The sequence below is a fragment of the Mustela nivalis genome, assembly GCF_964662115.1.
Source record: "Mustela nivalis genome assembly, chromosome: 13".
In the NCBI taxonomy this organism is placed as follows: Eukaryota; Metazoa; Chordata; class Mammalia; order Carnivora; family Mustelidae; genus Mustela; species Mustela nivalis.
In genome coordinates, this window is record NC_139032.1 from 44,166,476 (window position 1) to 44,183,876 (window position 17,401).

Here is a 17,401-nt window from a genome sequence, read left to right on the forward strand (position 1 = left end):
AAACAGCATGGAGGTTCCTCAAAATGTTGAAAATAGAACCGCCCTATGACCCAGCAATTGCACTACTTTAGGGTATTTACCCTAAAGATACAAACGTAGTGATCTAAAGGGGCATGTGCACCCGAATGTTTATAGCAGCAATGTCCACAATAGCCAAACTATGGAAAGAACCTAGATATCCATCAACAGTTGAATGGATAAAGAAGACGTGGTATATATACACAATGGAATACTATGCAGCCATCAAAAGAAATGAAATCTTGCCATTTGCGACAACATGGATGGAACTAGAGCGTATCATGCTTAGCGAAATAAGTCAAGCAGAGAAAGATCTCCCTGATATGAGGAAGTGGTGATGCAACATGGGGGCTTAAGTGGGTAGGAGAAGAATCAATAACCTCCTTCTTAATGACCAAGTTGATTAGTATCAAGTGTTGTTTCCTGAAAGAACTTCTTACGATAATGTGTCTGTGGAAAATGAAAAGCAGACCAATGGTGCATCTGTACTTGGTCCTCTTAAGTGTTCTCAGAATTTGTTATTCCTCTTGAGGTCTTTGTTTAAAAAAAAAAAAATCCCAGAAATATAGAAGTGCTTTAACTGGCTCCTTGGGGACACCAGCGGATACTGTAATGCTCAAATTGAAGTAAGAGAGGAAAACTATGCTCCAGTACTACACAAAATCCTGGTTCCAGCTGTAAGTCTGCTTCTCTTGTCTAATCTATGCTCATTTTAGGATCCACAATCTAAAGGACCCAGAGTCCCTCCATCAGCTTGAACTGCTGATATGGTTTTATATCTGTTCTCTTGTGAAGAGTTCATGGTTTCCTTCCAGGTAACTAAAAAGAGAGCATAAGCAGATGAACAGTCATATTTTAAAGTTCTTTGCCCAAGTCCATATTTGAGAGCCAGCAGGTATTCCAAGATATACTGTAACCTGTTTTGACTGTCACCTGTTTTGAGCAGCCCTCTTTGGTTTTGGGAAAACAAAGGCAAACTCCATGAGCAGTATTTTGAAATCCTGGAGTCTGAAACACACAGTTACTACATTTTCCTGAAACTCTTTACTGTCACCAAGGATGAGTCTGGTTATGTCCCCACAAGAATCTGTTTGCTTAGGGAGAAAATGAGAACAATTTTGAGGTAAAAATGGCTGTGCGTTACTCTTTTTTAAATTTTTTTTCAGTTTTTAGTGAGAGATAAGTTGAATATGCCTCCCTCTTTTAATGTCTTAAATGATGTAAGTGGGAGGATGGGGAAGCATGGGACCAACAAATTGCTAAAGCCTGGAAAGAGCTTTTCATTTTCCCTGGTAATTTATCTCTTCTGTGGTTGTCAAATTATAGTAATTGAAACTAAGATATCAGGATTTTAAGAATTGGAAGAGTTTGGATGGTTTGTTGTGTGTTAATGAGAGACCAATAAACTGTGCCTCAAGCTTACACTAATCTCATTATAAGTGAATTAAAGTCTGAATAATTCAGAAATAATAGCTTGTGATTGAGATGATTTCCATTTTTGAGAGGAGGAATTAAGTCAAAATTAATGACTGGCTAGGACTAAAGTGCTAAAATAAGTAAGTAAGTAAGTAAGTAAATAAGGAACTTCCCATTACAAATCTGGTTTGGAATATATTTGAATATTTGCATTTTGTTCTTTCATACTTGAACCAGTTCTGAGTCCTTAACTGGTACCAGTCCTTAACTGGTACAGTCCTCACTAAACACAGCCCTGAAACTTCTCTATAGTTTAAGTTGAAAGGATGCATTTACTTAAAAATCTCTGTTATCAGTGGACTATAACGTGCTTTGGAAACCATTCTGGATTGAAATTTCTGTTTTCATTCCCAGAGGTGAATTTTATTTTGCTTAGATGTGAAGGAAGCCATTTGGCTGTTTTAGTTAATGAACTGCTAAAGAAAGGAAGAAAATATTTTTTACTGCTTGACCCTCAAATGAAGCTTTTGTGCCCAGATAAATGCCTTGGATGAAGAAATTCACACTTGGCATGAATTAAATCCGTGTGGTGGAATAGTCACTTCATTAACTTAAATAAAATTTATATTCAGGTTTAATAAATTTGAGCTTTTAAAACATATAAGCTTCTCTGCCCTGCAGTTCTTTTCATGTTACATTTCATAGAGGTTCTCTTGGAGAGGTTCACGATACACAGTGTGTGTGTGTAGGTATCTTTTACTTACTAAAAGTGAATTTACCAGAACTGAAGAGCAGCTGATAAATGGATAACGGTAACAATAAGGTGCAGTTAAGCCCCAGGCCAACTCTCTGCTTGGTTTCCCAGATTTCACCTAGTGTTAATATTTTACACACTTTTTTAAAAGATTTTATTTATTTGTCAGAGAGAGAGAGTGAGCACAAGCAGGGGGATAGGCGGGCAGGGGGAGTGGCAGGCTCTCCGCCGAGCAAGGAGCCAAAGGCGGGATTCGATTCCAGGATCATGACCTGACCAGAAGGCAGACACCCAACCAACTGAGCCACCCAGGTGCCCCAATATTTTACACCTCTTAAGCACATCTTGTTCTTTTTTTGTTGTTTTACATGCTCCAGAGTTAGACGAATCTGGGTTCCAGTCCCTGGTTCTCTCTCTTCTCAATTTTCTCATGTATTAAATGGGAATAATAAAAACGTGGAGAGTTGTCAGAAGCTTACTGATAATGTACACAGAATATGGAACCCTGGTTCGGATACCCACAGAAGGCACTCAATATATCATGCAGGCTAGAATTACTATTGTTACCCACAATTTCATAATGTCTTTCAGTAATGAGGACCTTTCCAAAATCTAGCATTACCACTTTAAATCATATTTCAGTCAGTTAAGTGAAATAAATAAAGTAATACTCTATAGTAAAGGCGAGGCTTAAGTCAGGGGAAAAATTATTTGTAAATCAATATGAGGTGTTAGACAATTATTAGACATTCTTTGAAAATTGCAGCAAGTATTTCTCCTTGTTTTATGTTTGCTTTTGCTTTTGTGAAATAAGAAGGATTTTAATCAGTCTTTTATATTATGTGCCTTCATCTCCTATTTTTGTTTTTTACTTTAAAGATTTTATTTATTTATTTGACAGAGAGAAGACAGCAAGTGAGGGAACACAAGCAGTGGGAGTGGTAGAGGGAGAAGCAGGCTTCCCGCTCTTCCCAATACGGGGCTCAATGCAGGACTCGATCCCAGGACACTGGGATCATGACCTGAGCCAAAGTAAGACACTTAACAACTGAGCCACCTAGGTGCCCCATCTCCTATTTTTCAAGGATGCTTTTAAAAACGTGTGTTCGTGGTTGCAAATATATTGGAAAAGGCTCGTTGAGGTTAATGAAGTGGGTATTTTTCTGCTTGTTTTGGTTTGATATTCAGTAAATGATATCTTGATATTATCTCCTTGGCATTTGAACAGAGCTTTTATAAATTATCTCAGCTTGTGATCACAACTTGGTGCCTCACCATCCCAACATACATTAGACCTATGAGAGGGGTAAGACCTTGAGAGGACAACAGGCTTATACAAGGAGAAGAGCAAAGTCTATGACCTACATCTTCAAATTCCTAATTTAAAAATGTTTTCATTATTCCTTTTGGGGGATAAGGCTAGGAAAAGAAAATAAAATTAGGTGAAAAGCATAGAGTCTTAAGGTCTTAATGATTAACACCAGAGTTCACTTTTTTAAAAGCAAGAAGTCATTGTGTCTCCTCGGTTTTAAAACATTTAGTGGTTCCCCTTTGTTGCCAAGTTCAAAATTAGAAGGTTTTTCTCTCATCTGCAGTTCCCCATATAAACCCCCAACTCTAGGAAAACCAAGCCAGACCTTTTTATATGTCTATGCCTTTGCCTGTGGTTTCTTCTCTACATATTCTTAACCTTCTTTCCATATTTATTATATTTTTAAAGCTATTATGCCATTAATTGATCAAATGTCTATGTAATTCTTACTGTGTGCTAGGTACCATAGGAAGTGCTTCACAGATACTAACTCAGTTAATCTTCATGATAATCTCAGGAGATAAGAAATATTATCCCATTTTACAGATGATAGAACTAGGATATTGAAACTGCAGAAGAAGCTTTGCGCAGTGGCAGTATCGTAGCCAATGAGGTTTATCCGAGGCGCGATTATTGCTAATTGAAACTGCAGAAGAGGTCAAGATTCCAGAAAGAGGATTCTGGTTTCAAAGTGGGTGCTCTGAACTGTTACACCATGTCACTTATGTACTGCGAATTGCAAAACTGAAAAACTTACCACATTCAGCCAAGACCAGTGTCTAAATGGCATGCTACCTGAGGCCTCTGGGTTGTAGAATTCATCACCTTGCAAATTTACTATCGACTGGAGCCTAGTTATCATCTTTTTAGACTCATAAATCAGGTATATTTCAGCAATCATACTGAGAACAGATCCTTTTCTTGGAGGTGGGCTCACAATGACTTGGTCCATGAGATTAATGTTTCAAACTAGAATGCTAGTGTATTTAGTAACTTACAATGAAAAATAGGACTACTACATGAACCAAAATACCCCCATCAGCATGACAAGCACAGTCTGCCTCTCAGCAGTCCTGAGAAACCAGATCATTCTTGGCAAGATGTTTGGTCAACATGGCATCATAATGAGGGTGTTCCTGGGATGAACAGAGCATTCTTTGGCATCACCAAAATTAGCATGAGGTGTCTATATCATGATAGCGACAGCCTTGCCAATGGGACCTAGAGGACATGATGTTCATTGACCTTTTGCCTGGGGCATTGTTGGGGGGGGCACTGACAACCATATATCTCTGTCATTCTCTTCTTTTCTATGATTGTAATGCCTGGCCAGCCCTTCCTTGCCTTTCCCACATTCTATTGTTAATGCATGTTAATAACCTCAGACTGATCACAGTCAGGTCCTTAGGCCTGGGACCTTTCTATTTCTTGAAGATAGCTTGTGTGTAATTGTATTTTCAGATGCTATTCTATTTTTGATAACATCCCCAAGACCTAATACATACTATTTAGCTTTTCCTACACTGAATTATAATGACATGAGTGGTTTTCTTAAGGCCAAGGACAAAATCATATTCATTCTTCTTTGTATTCTGAGAAGTAAATGCATTGCCCAGCACATAGTAGCTCAGTGGACGTTTGCTGGATAAACAAGTAAATTAGGTAGTGGTCAATCCTTTTGATTATGAGTGTAAGCTCTGAAGCTGGATGGCCTACCTTCAAATCTCAGCTCTACTACTTAATACTTGTGAGATTTGGGCAAGTTACTTAACGTTCCTAAGCTTCAGTTTTCTCATCTGTAAAATAGGTATAATAATAGTGCCCTATTTCCCAGGGTTCTTGAAAGGATTAAATAAATTAATACATACAACAACCTTAGAAATATACTTGGGATTTCATAACTATCGGTTATTAGTATAATCATTTTCTCAGCATTTTATAACATATTTTTACTTGTTTTGTAAAAAAGTATGATTTATTTTACAAAGAGCAGAGTACTGCTATCCTTGTTTTTTAAGTGTCATCTTTGAATATTTAATTAAAAATTGGTTTGGTTCATAGAAATTGAGTAAAATGAACCTCCCATGTAATGATGATGGGAGTGTGGAATGATACAACTTTTACGGAATGCAATTTGGCAATATTTATCAAAAGCCTTATAAAAGCTCATTCCCTTTATTTCAGTATTTCCCCCCTAGAAATTTATCTATCCTACCAGCCATAGTCAGAAACTTAGATAAAACATACACATAGACATAGTTTATCACACTATCATTTATCAAACCGCTGATTGGAAATTACTTAAATGACAAGTCATGGAAGAATGCTTACACAAATTATGTTATCTCATTTAACGGAATATTATGTAGCTCTCAAAGTTGTGTCTTTAAAGTTATTTAACAGTGTGGGAAAATGCTTCCAAAAATTTTTAAGTGGAAAAACCAAACTACAAAATGGCATAGGTGATGTGATTTCCTCTGCACTGAGAAGAAATCAATAAAATCAAAATAATAGGGATTATCCTTAGATGAAGCAGTTCTGGGAGATTCTGTTTTTGTAAACTTTCTTTCCCAAAACCTCTACAATGACTGTGTATTTTAGAAGTAAAAATAATTCTTTAAGAACTATGAGATTTCATGTCCTTCCATGTGTAATTTTAAGACATGTTTATCAAGTCCCATTCTTACCATATTCCAGACATACATTTGTTCAGTGAAACATCTCTTCAGTCTTATGCCAGCAATAATTAGGAAGGCAGGATTCATTTTCAGTAAACCTTGCATTAATATTTATTTGGTTAAATAAGCACTAACTGTAAGTACTTATTCTGAAAATTTCTGGAAGCAAAATGAATGCTTAGTTTCCGCCCTCATGGAGAAATCCATTTCCACACACAACTTCTGGAGGTCTGCTGTTTAATATTTGATAGGAACTTTCCTAAGAACATTGTTACTCAGAAGAAAAGACTCTTACTTGTATTAAGAGAAACTTGTTTTTATTTTTATTCTCTCTTTTTCTTTAAGATTTTTTATTCATTTATTTGACAGAGAGACACAGTGAGAGAGGGAACACAAGCAGGGGGAGTGGGAGAGGGAGAAGCAGGCTTCTCGCTGAGCAGGAAGCCCGATGTGGGACTCAATTCCAGGACCCTGGGATCATGACCTGAACCAAAGGCAGACGCTAAACAATTGAGCCACCCCCGTGCCCTGAAACTTGTTTTTTATAAGCAAATAGATTCAATTTTGAGCCTTTCACAGGTAATAATGAATCTGTTTTTTCTTTTTGTCCTCCAGGAGCTGTGAGGGAAGAAATATCCGATACAGAACATGCAGTAATGTGGTAAGTATTGAGCTTCTGTGACTGTGATAATGTATTTTTTTTAAAGCTTTAGAATAAAATCTATTTTAAAATTCAGTAAATGCAAACAAAATACTTGAAAAGCAAACTTTTTTTAAACTACAGATATTATATTTTTTTAAGAACTAAATAACGTTAAGCAGTTTCATGTAGCCTGAACAAGAAATTAGTTAGTGTTTCTGTAAGTTATTTTTCTCACCCTATAGTGATAATGCAACCTGAAAAAAAATAGGTATCTTTAATGTTCCTCAATACAAACTTTCAACTGAAACTAACTAGACTATTTCAAAATAGGGACTGTATTCTGTACTTCTTCTCTGCTTTCGGACTTTTCACATCTAAGTGTCTTGAGAACCAATAAGAGGAATGATAAAAAGGAAACTACTGGGGTCTTGTGAAATAAGTATTAGTTGATCAAACTCAGATTTGACAAGTTCATTTATCCATTCAACAAATACTGTTCCATGCCAACTCTGTGTGAGGCACTATACTAGTACAAGGGAAAATAACATGTGGTCACTGTCTGGAAACATCTGTGATAAAGTAAGAGATGCAGAGAGAGAAGATAGATGTGCACTTAACCACATTCTAGCACAAAGTATGACAAATGCTCTAAGAAAGGGATAAAATTCTTTGTGGGTTAAAAATGGAGAGACATCTAAAGCGTCTTCAAGGAAAAAAAAGTTTTAGATGGGGCTTAGAGGACCAGGAGGGCTGTGACAGATCCACAATGAGTGTGAGGGGGTGACAGTCGGTCCAAGTAAAGGGGACACAAAATGTTGAAGGTGTGTTCTGCACACAAATTTGGATGGGATTGTGCCTAGCAGTATGGAAGAAAATAATGGAAAAATATATTTTGAGGTTACACCTTGAATGGATTTGAATGCTACTCTTCCAGGCTTATATTAGTTCAGTGAATGATGGGGGATCACTAGAGGCTTTAGAGCAAAAGGACGGTATTGTAGTTTCTTTCACTTCGAGAAGATTAATTCTGTAATGATAGGAGGGATGTTCTGGAACAGGAAATGATGGGGAGCCGGATGCAATCAGGTCTTAAACCAGAAGGAAATAGATGAAAGAGATAAAAATCAAGGTCACTTTCCAAGACCTAACAAGCAATTTAAATTAGAAAGAGGAGTTGAGGTGAGAATAAAGGAAACAGAGGGGTGTGTACAAATTTTGAATTCTTGCATTGGCCCATGTCTGTTAGAATAGCTCTTTCCTCACTATCTACATGATTGGCCTTTTCCTTATTCCAGTCATCTCAAATGTCACCTCCTCAGAGAGGTTTCCTTGGTCCCCTCATCTGATTGCTTGTCCCACTGCCCAAACCCGTGTCTCACAGCAACCTGGCTTCCTTTGCAGCACTTTGGCTTTCTTCGTAGCACTAGTCTTTACCAAAATTTATATTCTTTGATTACTTGTCTGTTTTCTGTTTTCCTACTTTAGAATGCAAACTCTATGAGGATAGGAGTCATGTATTGCCTTGTCCCCTTTATCCCCCCATGCCTGGAACTGTTGACTCACACATATTAAGCATATGGTAGAAATTTGCTGAATTTAAATGAATAGTCCGGCTTCTGAAAGAATGGTGGATATCATGACCAAAACTAGGAACATTGGGAGGAGGTTTGGGAGAGGGAAATGACAAGTTTGGTTTAAGGACCCTATGGAGTGTGACATGCAGGCTGGACTTGTAGGTGTTATAGTCAGCTGTGCGATGGGGATTTGATCTTGGGAAAGGGATCAAGGCACAAGCCATAGAAACACAAATAAGATGTATAACATTTGAAGATTGGGAAGCAATTCATTAGGTAGAGCATGTAAAATCATAAGAGGAGAGAAGTCCTGTATTGAGATAGAAAGAAAAAGACTGCCAGGTAATCCGCAAAGAGAACCATGAGAGAAGTAGCAGAAGAAATAAGAATTCCTGAAGGTGTTCAGTAGGATCAATATTGCCGATAGGTTGAACACTGAAAAAAAGCCTGCTGGGGCAATGATTTCTATGATGTACTAGGAACAAAAATCGAGATCACAGCGGCTAAAAAAGAATATCAATGGGTATAAGCTATTCTTAGTATTCACAGAGGTATCTCATCATCTGTGGAGTCCCATAAAGGTAGGTGGGTAATTAGTCTGTTTGCAATGAGTAAACCTTGAGAGAGAAGTTGACCTAAAGGAGAGACTGATCATCTGAGGAGGTGAAGGAATAGTTCCTTCCCAAAGGAAATAGTAGGTAATAAGAAGAGGAATCTTGGTAAAGGAAAAGACTATAGGCTTCACTCTGAGAAAATAGAAGCAAACTGAGAGAGGAAGCATGAGGAACTAGAAAGACTTTGAAGAAATGTTGAGGCTGCGCGGGATACACAGTCTCAAGCTTCTCTGTAGAGTTTTCTCAGTCACCTGCTGAAGGTGGAGGAGGTGAGTTGAACTTGAAGACGTAGGCAGGAAGGCCCACAACAGCCCCTGGGGGAATCAAGTGGAAACCATAAAAGCAAACAGGGAATGGTTGGGTGTCAAAGAGGGGTTCAGCTAAAGCCAAAAAACTTGATCTGGCGGAGAACAAGGGGAGAAGGGTGTTAGGACTTAGTCCAGTGGTACAGCAAGGCACTGGGGCAGGAATAGAGAAAAACTGGCCTTAGAGGTGACCTGCAGCCAGAGTACAGATGAGACAGGCTGAGAGAGAGACCAAGGTGAATGAAAATATATATATATTTTTAACCCCCAACCAGGGAGAGAGTGCATGCAATTAGAAGGCATGGTCATTGGGAGTCAGAGTTATTTTTCAGTGGAAAATTTTGCCTAGTTCATTTCTTTATTTCCACTGAGGATACTAGGAACTGCATAGGTTCAACTGCCAGTAGGTTAAAAAAATTAAATCTGTAGTTCTTGAATTTCAAAAAAAAATGGCATTGACAGAGTTTTTTTTTTAGAAATGGTATAAAAGAATGATTAATAGAAATATACTTTAGCTCATTGGTTTTCTTTATTATCCTTTTTAATGTAGTGATAGCTTGTATATCACTACCATGATGTTATTTTTTTTTTAACTCCCTTGATATTATTTAAGAATCTCCATAATGTCCATTCGGGTTCTTTAGAGCTTTTAAAATAATGGAAAGGGTCCAAACTCTCCTATGCAGATGAATGCCTAAAGCATCATGAGCAGATGTCTGCCTACCCTTTTCTTAAAGCTCTTCAGAAGCAGCCTACAATTTCCTTCCTATCATTATGAGCATTCTCGTGAATAGATGGACGCTGAGACTCTGACCTAATTTTATTTAAAACCCATTGCGCTACCTGCGCCAACTCTTTATAACTTGTAGAATCAAACTGACCCTGAGTCTTATTATGAGAATCTGAAGTTTTCAAATCATTTAAAGCTTATTATTTTTTTTTTTCTGGCTTTTGGCCACAACAGAAGCAGCATTGCCAAAAAGCAAACGAAAAATCCCTTAAGAAAGAATCTTTTCATAATCACATTCCAGTTTCTCAAACTAAGAAGTTCAGGGCAATTCAGTTAAATATTCTGCTTTTAAAAATAAATACTTGTTTTGGAAAAACTCAAGGGTCTCTTGTTAGCTAAGCCTCCAGGGTCAGTCCTTAATTCCTGACAGCTTCCTGAGGCTCTTTTGACCCTCTTCTCCACAGATTCACCCTCTTTTCCTATTCTTTGTAGGTGCCACATAGGACAGTTCTTTAGGTCCTTATTCTCCGAGGCTGAAGAGGCCTTGCTTTTCTAATTTTTCTGTGTTGCCTGAAAAATCAGTTCACGTACTTTGATGGTTTCCTTGTTAATTACTCTTTATTGACACAGACAGTGTCAATAAAGAAAGTTCCCATGATGTTTGCCTAGTCCTCGTAGTCATGCTACCTTCTTCTTCTTTTTTATTTTTTTAAAGATTTTATTTATTTTTTAAAGATTTTATTTATTTATTTGAGAGAGAGACAGCATAAGAAGGAGGAGGAGCAGAGAGAGGGAGAAACAAGCTCCCTGCTGAGCAGGTAGTTCTATGTGGGACTCTATCCTGGGATCTTAAAATCATTACCTGAACTGAAGGAAGGTGCTTAACTGACTGAGCCACCCGGGTACCCCCATGCTACCTTCTACTATTTCTAGCTGTTCCAAGTAGACTATTTTAATTTCTAAGGACATAGAGCATCCAACCTTTCCCATTTCACAGTCCCTGTTCCCTTGTAGGAAAATGGCAGGGCCATCTCTCCCTAGAAGGAAAGACTGAGGTTACTATTGGGAAAAACAATAGGTGTCAACTAGCAAACCACTCAAGTGGGTCATTTAGGTCTCAGATCTTCCCTGGCACCCTTCACATCTTCATGCTTATTCAAATTAGACCTCAAATCTGGGCCCCTTAATCTTAAGTAGGCATATTAAATTGACTTTCAAAGTGTTTAGATTGTTACTTATGAACTGTTTATTTATCACCTCCTTAATCTTCACAAGAGTTGACATTTAGGAAACAGTGACCACAATGAGCAACGTTGCTGATGGGACTCAAGTTCTTTATCAAGGTCTTATTGCTCCACTACCACATTTTACTATTTTTAAAAAAAGAAAAATCTCTAAGACTAAAGTTGGGAAACCACATTTCTGTATCTCTTTCAGAACTCTTCTAGAGGTGAGTAGGCAGGGATTTCTGGGCTAAGAGGTCAGGAAAGATCCATGTCTGGTTTCTCACTAGTGTATACTCAGTGTCTAGCATGAAGTAGCTAACAACGGCTTCTGAAACAGTGTATCAGGGGACACAGCCACCTGACAGGGCTGCCCTGGGATATTTTAAATATTTCAAAGGAACCACAGCAACTCTTTTTTTTTTTTTTAATTTATTTGCTAGAGGTCACAAGTAGGCAGAGAGGCAGGCAGAGAGAGAGGATGGGAAGCAGGCTCCCTGCTGAGCAGAGAGCCCGACGTGGGGCTTGATCCCAGCACTCTGGGATCCTGACCTGAGCTGAAGGCAGAGGCTTTAACCCACTGAGCCACCCAGGTACCCCACCAGAGCAATTCTTGATATGTGTTGGGCACTCTGCAAACTACTAGATCGTGCTATATTCCTGTCTGTAACATCTTTGCCCCACACCCAGTTCTCCTGAAGCTTTGATTAAAAACAAGGACTGAGAGGGATGCCTGGGTGGCTCAGTCCATTAAGTCCCTGCCTTCAGCTCAAGTCATGAATCCAGGGTTCTGTGATAGAGCCCCACATTGTGCTCCCTGCTCCATGGGGAGTCTGTTTCTCCCTCTCTTTCTGCCTGCTGCTCCCCCTGTCTCCTCATCTCTCTCGCTGTCAAAATAAATAAATAAATAAATACAATCTTAAAAAAAAAGGCAAAAAAAGGCAAGTACCGTGAGAAAATCAACATGGGACTGGAGATGAGGGTGTCATTGTCCAATCCAATTTCATACATTGAGAAGTATTGCAGTACTCAACAAGTGCAAACTTAACCAAGACTAAGTAAACCTGGTTATTTATGAATGAAATAAAAGCTAATTTTTCTTAAAAAGAACAAATATATATATATATATATATTCCCCCCTCCCCCAAATAGCTACTAAGTCACTAAGATGCAAATACCTATTGAGTTGTTTGGACCTAATGACTTAATCGATGGAATTGCTGAGATATGACAGGGGCTATGAACAGATGAAGCTTAGCAACCTCTATCACATGGTGGGCATTCAACACATCTGGTGAATGAATGATGAAATCCTAAATAATAAAACATTTGAGTGGAGCATTTCCAAAATGATAGGAGTGTTTCCAGGCTACAATGGGAAAGAGTGTTATAAAAAATGGAAATGCAGTTTGTTGAACAATTTCTGCTGTGACCCACTGTGTCCCACGCACTTTTTCTAGGCACTGGGGCATCTTAGCTACAGAGAAAGGTAAGCCCCTGCTCTCATGATTACTCTCTAGTGAGAGAAAGCAGGTTATAAACAAATAAAGAGAAGTGTGACAATTTCGGAGTGAACAATTCTGAAGGAAATCAAGCAGGGATGGCATAAAGACTGACATGGGGGGAACTGCTGTTGGGGGGTGGGGGTTAGTCAGAAAATTCTCTCTGACCTGACCTTGTGGCCCCGTTAGTACATGTGAAGGGGGAGGCATGAACCAACCCAGTTTCTTGAGGCTCTGGTAGGTCAGTTTATGAGGAATGGTACCAGGTATGGTGCAGGGAAAGAGGTGCTTATCTGTGCTGAGGAGCCTGAACATACCCCCAAGTGTCATCTTTAAGGGGCATTGTTTGCAAGAGGACCAGGAGGCTGACAGGAAGGGGATTGCTCTAATCACCCCTGCCTGTGTATTTCTCTTCTCTCTTCTCCTAGTCCCCAGAGCCAGTCAGTCTCAGACTGAAATACATGAAGGGCAGTGGAAGGTTCTCTTAACCTCAAGTAACACATTTCTTACCTGAGAAAGAAATTCTGAGGGAAAGAATGTTGGTTTCTTCCTAATAAATGTTCAAAACCCTCCCCCTACTCCAGTGGACTTCCAGAGAGAGAGCCCTGGGCATCCAGAGTGGTCCTCCACAAGGCTGACTAGACTAGGGAGCACTGGACCTAAGAATCGTGCTTCCTGTAGGATCTACTCATGATTCCCTCCTTAATGATTCTCCTAGCTAAAGAGCAGGAATTTTCCTTCTATAGTAATCTTCCCTGAGACAGGAAGCACTCTCAATTTAAACTCTGACAGCACATGTCTCTCCCACGTAACTTTTTTAGGACTTCAGTTGTAAGTTAATATGACAAAATAGCAGCTAGCCTCCACTATCCTTACACATGTGCATTTAGCCTTATAATGGCCATCTCTGAGAGGCCATCGAGATGTGTGGCTAGGAACTGAGAGCGACTTAAAGGACACACTTCATTTTTTAACCCATGGACATGAAGGACTACAAAAATATTAATCTCTCAGTGGGCTGCCACTTAGTAGTTACATGCTTTTGAAACAATTCATTCATCTCTGTTTTCTTACCTGTAAAAATCCCCTTCTTACATATATGCAAAGAATGTTTGTTAATACAGTGTCTGTGGTAATTGAAAAACTGGAAACAAATAGAAAGGGGCTGGTTAAATAAACTGTGGTACGTCCATATCATGGAAACTCTACAGTCACTAAAAAGCATTAAGTTGGGTCTGTCTGTACAAGCCTGTAAAGTTTTTCCAAGACATAGTAAGTGTGAAGGAAGCAGGTTGTGGAGTAGTATCTTTAATATGATCTCAGTCAGTTTTTAAAAGTCTCCAGCTGAGGTTTGTCTGTTATATGGCATACCGTAAGGTCTTGAAGGACCGTATCAAACTGATCACAGTGATGACATTATGCAGAGAGAGGTTTTGAGTAACTTAAGAAGGACTTTCCTTTTTTTATTCTGTATACCTTTGTAGTACTTTAGGTCTTTTACAATGAACGCATGTATTCTTCTCTTACAGGTATAAGTTTAAAAATATAGAAAAGAAAATGAGGTCAGGGCAAAGTAGTCTGAAAGTCATGGAATATATAAATTTAGTTTTTAAACTTTGGGGGAAAAATTCACAGTTTTTCTGAGGGTTACAGGTGGAAACCTCTACAACGCAGTGAGCATGCTCAGTTATGTTGACTCTGCCCTCCCTCAGTCTCTTTGTTCAATTCCCCCTTTCTGCAGCAAAGTACTCTTTCCAGGAGAATACCCTATTTATAAAAGTGAAAATTAGGTCACTCTAAATTCCTGAAGATCAGCTTCACTGTGTAATATCATGGAGAACTTTTCTGGATCATTTTACCACATATCCTGGAACAAGAATATTAGTCCTCATCTCCAGCAGAGGGGGTGGGATTATGGACATTGGGGAGTGTATGTGCTTTGGTGAGTGCTGTGAAGTGTGTAAACCTGGTGATTCACAGACCTGTACCCCTGGGGATAAAAATATATGTTTATAAAAAATAAAAAATTACAAAAAAAAAAAAAAAAAGAAGTGCAGGCTTATAATGCCCCTTCCTGTGGATGAAGTATAGGAAAACAGACTTTTAAAAAGATTTATTTATTTGAGAGAGAGAGAGAAGGAGAGCACAGATGCATGTGTAGGGGGAGGGGCAGAAGGTGAGAGAAACTCTCTGCTGAACAGGGAGCCCCACCCAGGGCTCGATCTCAGGACCCTGAGATCTCAACCTGAGCTGAAATCGAGAGTCTGACGCTTAATTGACTGAGCCACACAGGAGCCCTAGAAAACAAGACTATCTACACAGTGCCCACTCCATAGGCTGAACAATTATGTCTCTGGCAGCTTTATCACTTGGCTGGTCTTTGGCCGGACAAATGCTTGGTTGGAATTGCTATATATTCTCAGAAACATATCCCAGAAGACCAATCAATATCCACCCCCCAATGATATTGAAGAGTCTAACTTCCCACAAAGCTAGAATGAATGTAGAATGGTGACTTAACTACTTGTAGGGCTTTATGGTTTGTGTGTGTGTGTTTTTTTCCTTTCAACATTGGGAATCACTATTGCTGAGACAAAAGGATGTTCTTTAGGGAACACATTTTCAGGGACATCTTGATTTTCCTGACATGGATCATAATTCTTTCTATTTGTGCTGAAATTAGTAACAAAGGAAAATAATAAAATGTAATATTAATAATATTAATAAAATATTAATATTAAATTTAAAAAATGATAATATAAAAAGGAGGTAAGTAGTGATAAGGGACTTGTATTGTTTCCCTGCGGACAGAGTTCCTGTCCAACCTCTGTCAGCATGAGCACTAAGCAAGTTTGAGCAGCCGGCTAATGAATTCATCTCTAAAGCACAAGGATACAGCATGCCATGTGGCTAACTAGAGGTTGATTTGGGTTCAGAACACATCATTTCTCTTTCAGTAGTTCAATGCTGAGCCTTTAGAATTAAATGGTTGAAGATATCTGCAGCAATTACTCCAGGAAAAAAAAAATAAAAAGCCCTCATACTTTATGACGAACTGTTTTATCATTTGTGGCATAAAGAAATAAACATTTTTTTAATGATTCACAGATTCCTTCATTTGGTGGATCTGGTGGATATAGATCTCTCTACAGTGCTTGCTGCCAGGCAGCCAGCCAAGTTTTTTGGGGATTTTTCCCTCCCCAGCGGGTTGGGCCCTTCTGCTTTTCTTCTCCCCTAGGCCTTCTTTTGACTGCTGCACACATTTCTTTTCTTTTTAATGCTTTTCCTGACATGTCTTTATCGGACCCCTCCGAAGTCTCTCTCTACTTTTCCTTTCTCCTTAATGTGTTCTCTTAATGTGTTTCTTAGCCTCTGCCTCAACTTTTTACTCTCTGGAAGGGGCGGGGGGTGACATGAACACGACTCCATGGGGAGAACACGGGCTGGGCAGCTCATCATTGCTCACTCTGTGGTTGGGCAAGTTCGTTGGACTTTGACTCACAGCCCCAGTTTTCTCAGTCATGAAGTGGCAACAAGAGGCGTGTTCACTTCCCACTACTCCTGTACAAAAATCCGTGCAGTGGTGTAACTGCAAGGGAGACAAACAATGAATTCTTGATCCTTCTACCACCTTCTGTTGGCGAAGACAGGTAAGGAATGGTCTTCCCAAAGAGCTAAGTTCCTCAGCTGGGGATGATCTTGCCCTCATCCCTAACTCAAGATAACATGAAGATTTCCAAATCGTTGGGGAAAATACAAAAGGAAATATATTGTTATGACTAATTTCTGCTGTTGACATCCTTCTGGTGTATTTAAAGGCTGTAGGGGAGTTAACCCCCTCAGCTGGTCACAGTTAGTTCATTCTAAGCCAGCAACATCTCACAGAGACTGTCAGAGGGAACATTGACAACACTTGTAAATAGCCTTTGAGTGACACGAGCTGGCCTCCCTGAAGTCACATGTTCTAGTTCACACATGTTCTGCTAAATGATAAGAACTCAGAGTGCCTCACGTAACAGCCACGCTCTTTTCCTGTGACTAGATAGCTAACGGTCAAGCAACCACTTCCTTAAGGCTGTTAGGATGGACAGGAATTCCTACTTGGTCCACCAACCCAGAATTTGTTTTCTTCAATAGTCATGATCATTTGCTATATTGAAACTCTGAGGAAAAAAGTCAGCTAGACCTTTTGCAAGTGTGTGTCTTGTTGTTAATGGTCCAGTACTGGCTTGATTGATTTTTGAAGAGAAGAAAAACCCTTTCATCGATTCACCTGATGCAGGGGTTTGAAGGATTGTCTACCATTTCCTAGAGTGTTGGGATTTATCAGACTAGAAAAGCCGGTGTGAGTGCCTCTCCCAGCTAGCTCCAGGACCACAGGCAAGCATTTTTCTCCTCTCTGTGCAGGAATCTCTGTTGAAAATGACTAGAACTCTGATCATATGCCTCACAGGGATCCTGGCAAAGTCCTAGATCTATAGAAGAGAAGGGTTGGAAAGGAACTCCATTGTTTTGGCTATCTGCTCAGGGCCAGGCCTAGTGCTAGTGACTAATTCATTTAATTCTCATATCACCTTGAGAGTTATTACTTTGATTTTACAGATTAACGTATCTGGACCTTTAAAGAAATAA

At 39.1% G+C, this 17,401-nt stretch overlaps 1 protein-coding gene across 2 annotated transcripts in view; it reads left to right on the top strand.

The window, feature by feature from the left end:
• The window catches only part of LOC309846444 (ADAMTS-like protein 1), a 393,439-nt gene that overhangs the window by 48,899 nt on the left and 327,139 nt on the right, over nt 1–17,401 (top strand). For both annotated transcript variants that reach the window (XM_082695353.1, XM_082695354.1), the window contains exon 3: nt 6,794–6,839. In XM_082695353.1, the coding sequence (XP_082551479.1) occupies nt 6,794–6,839 (46 nt within the window). The remainder of the gene's footprint in view (nt 1–6,793; nt 6,840–17,401) is intronic.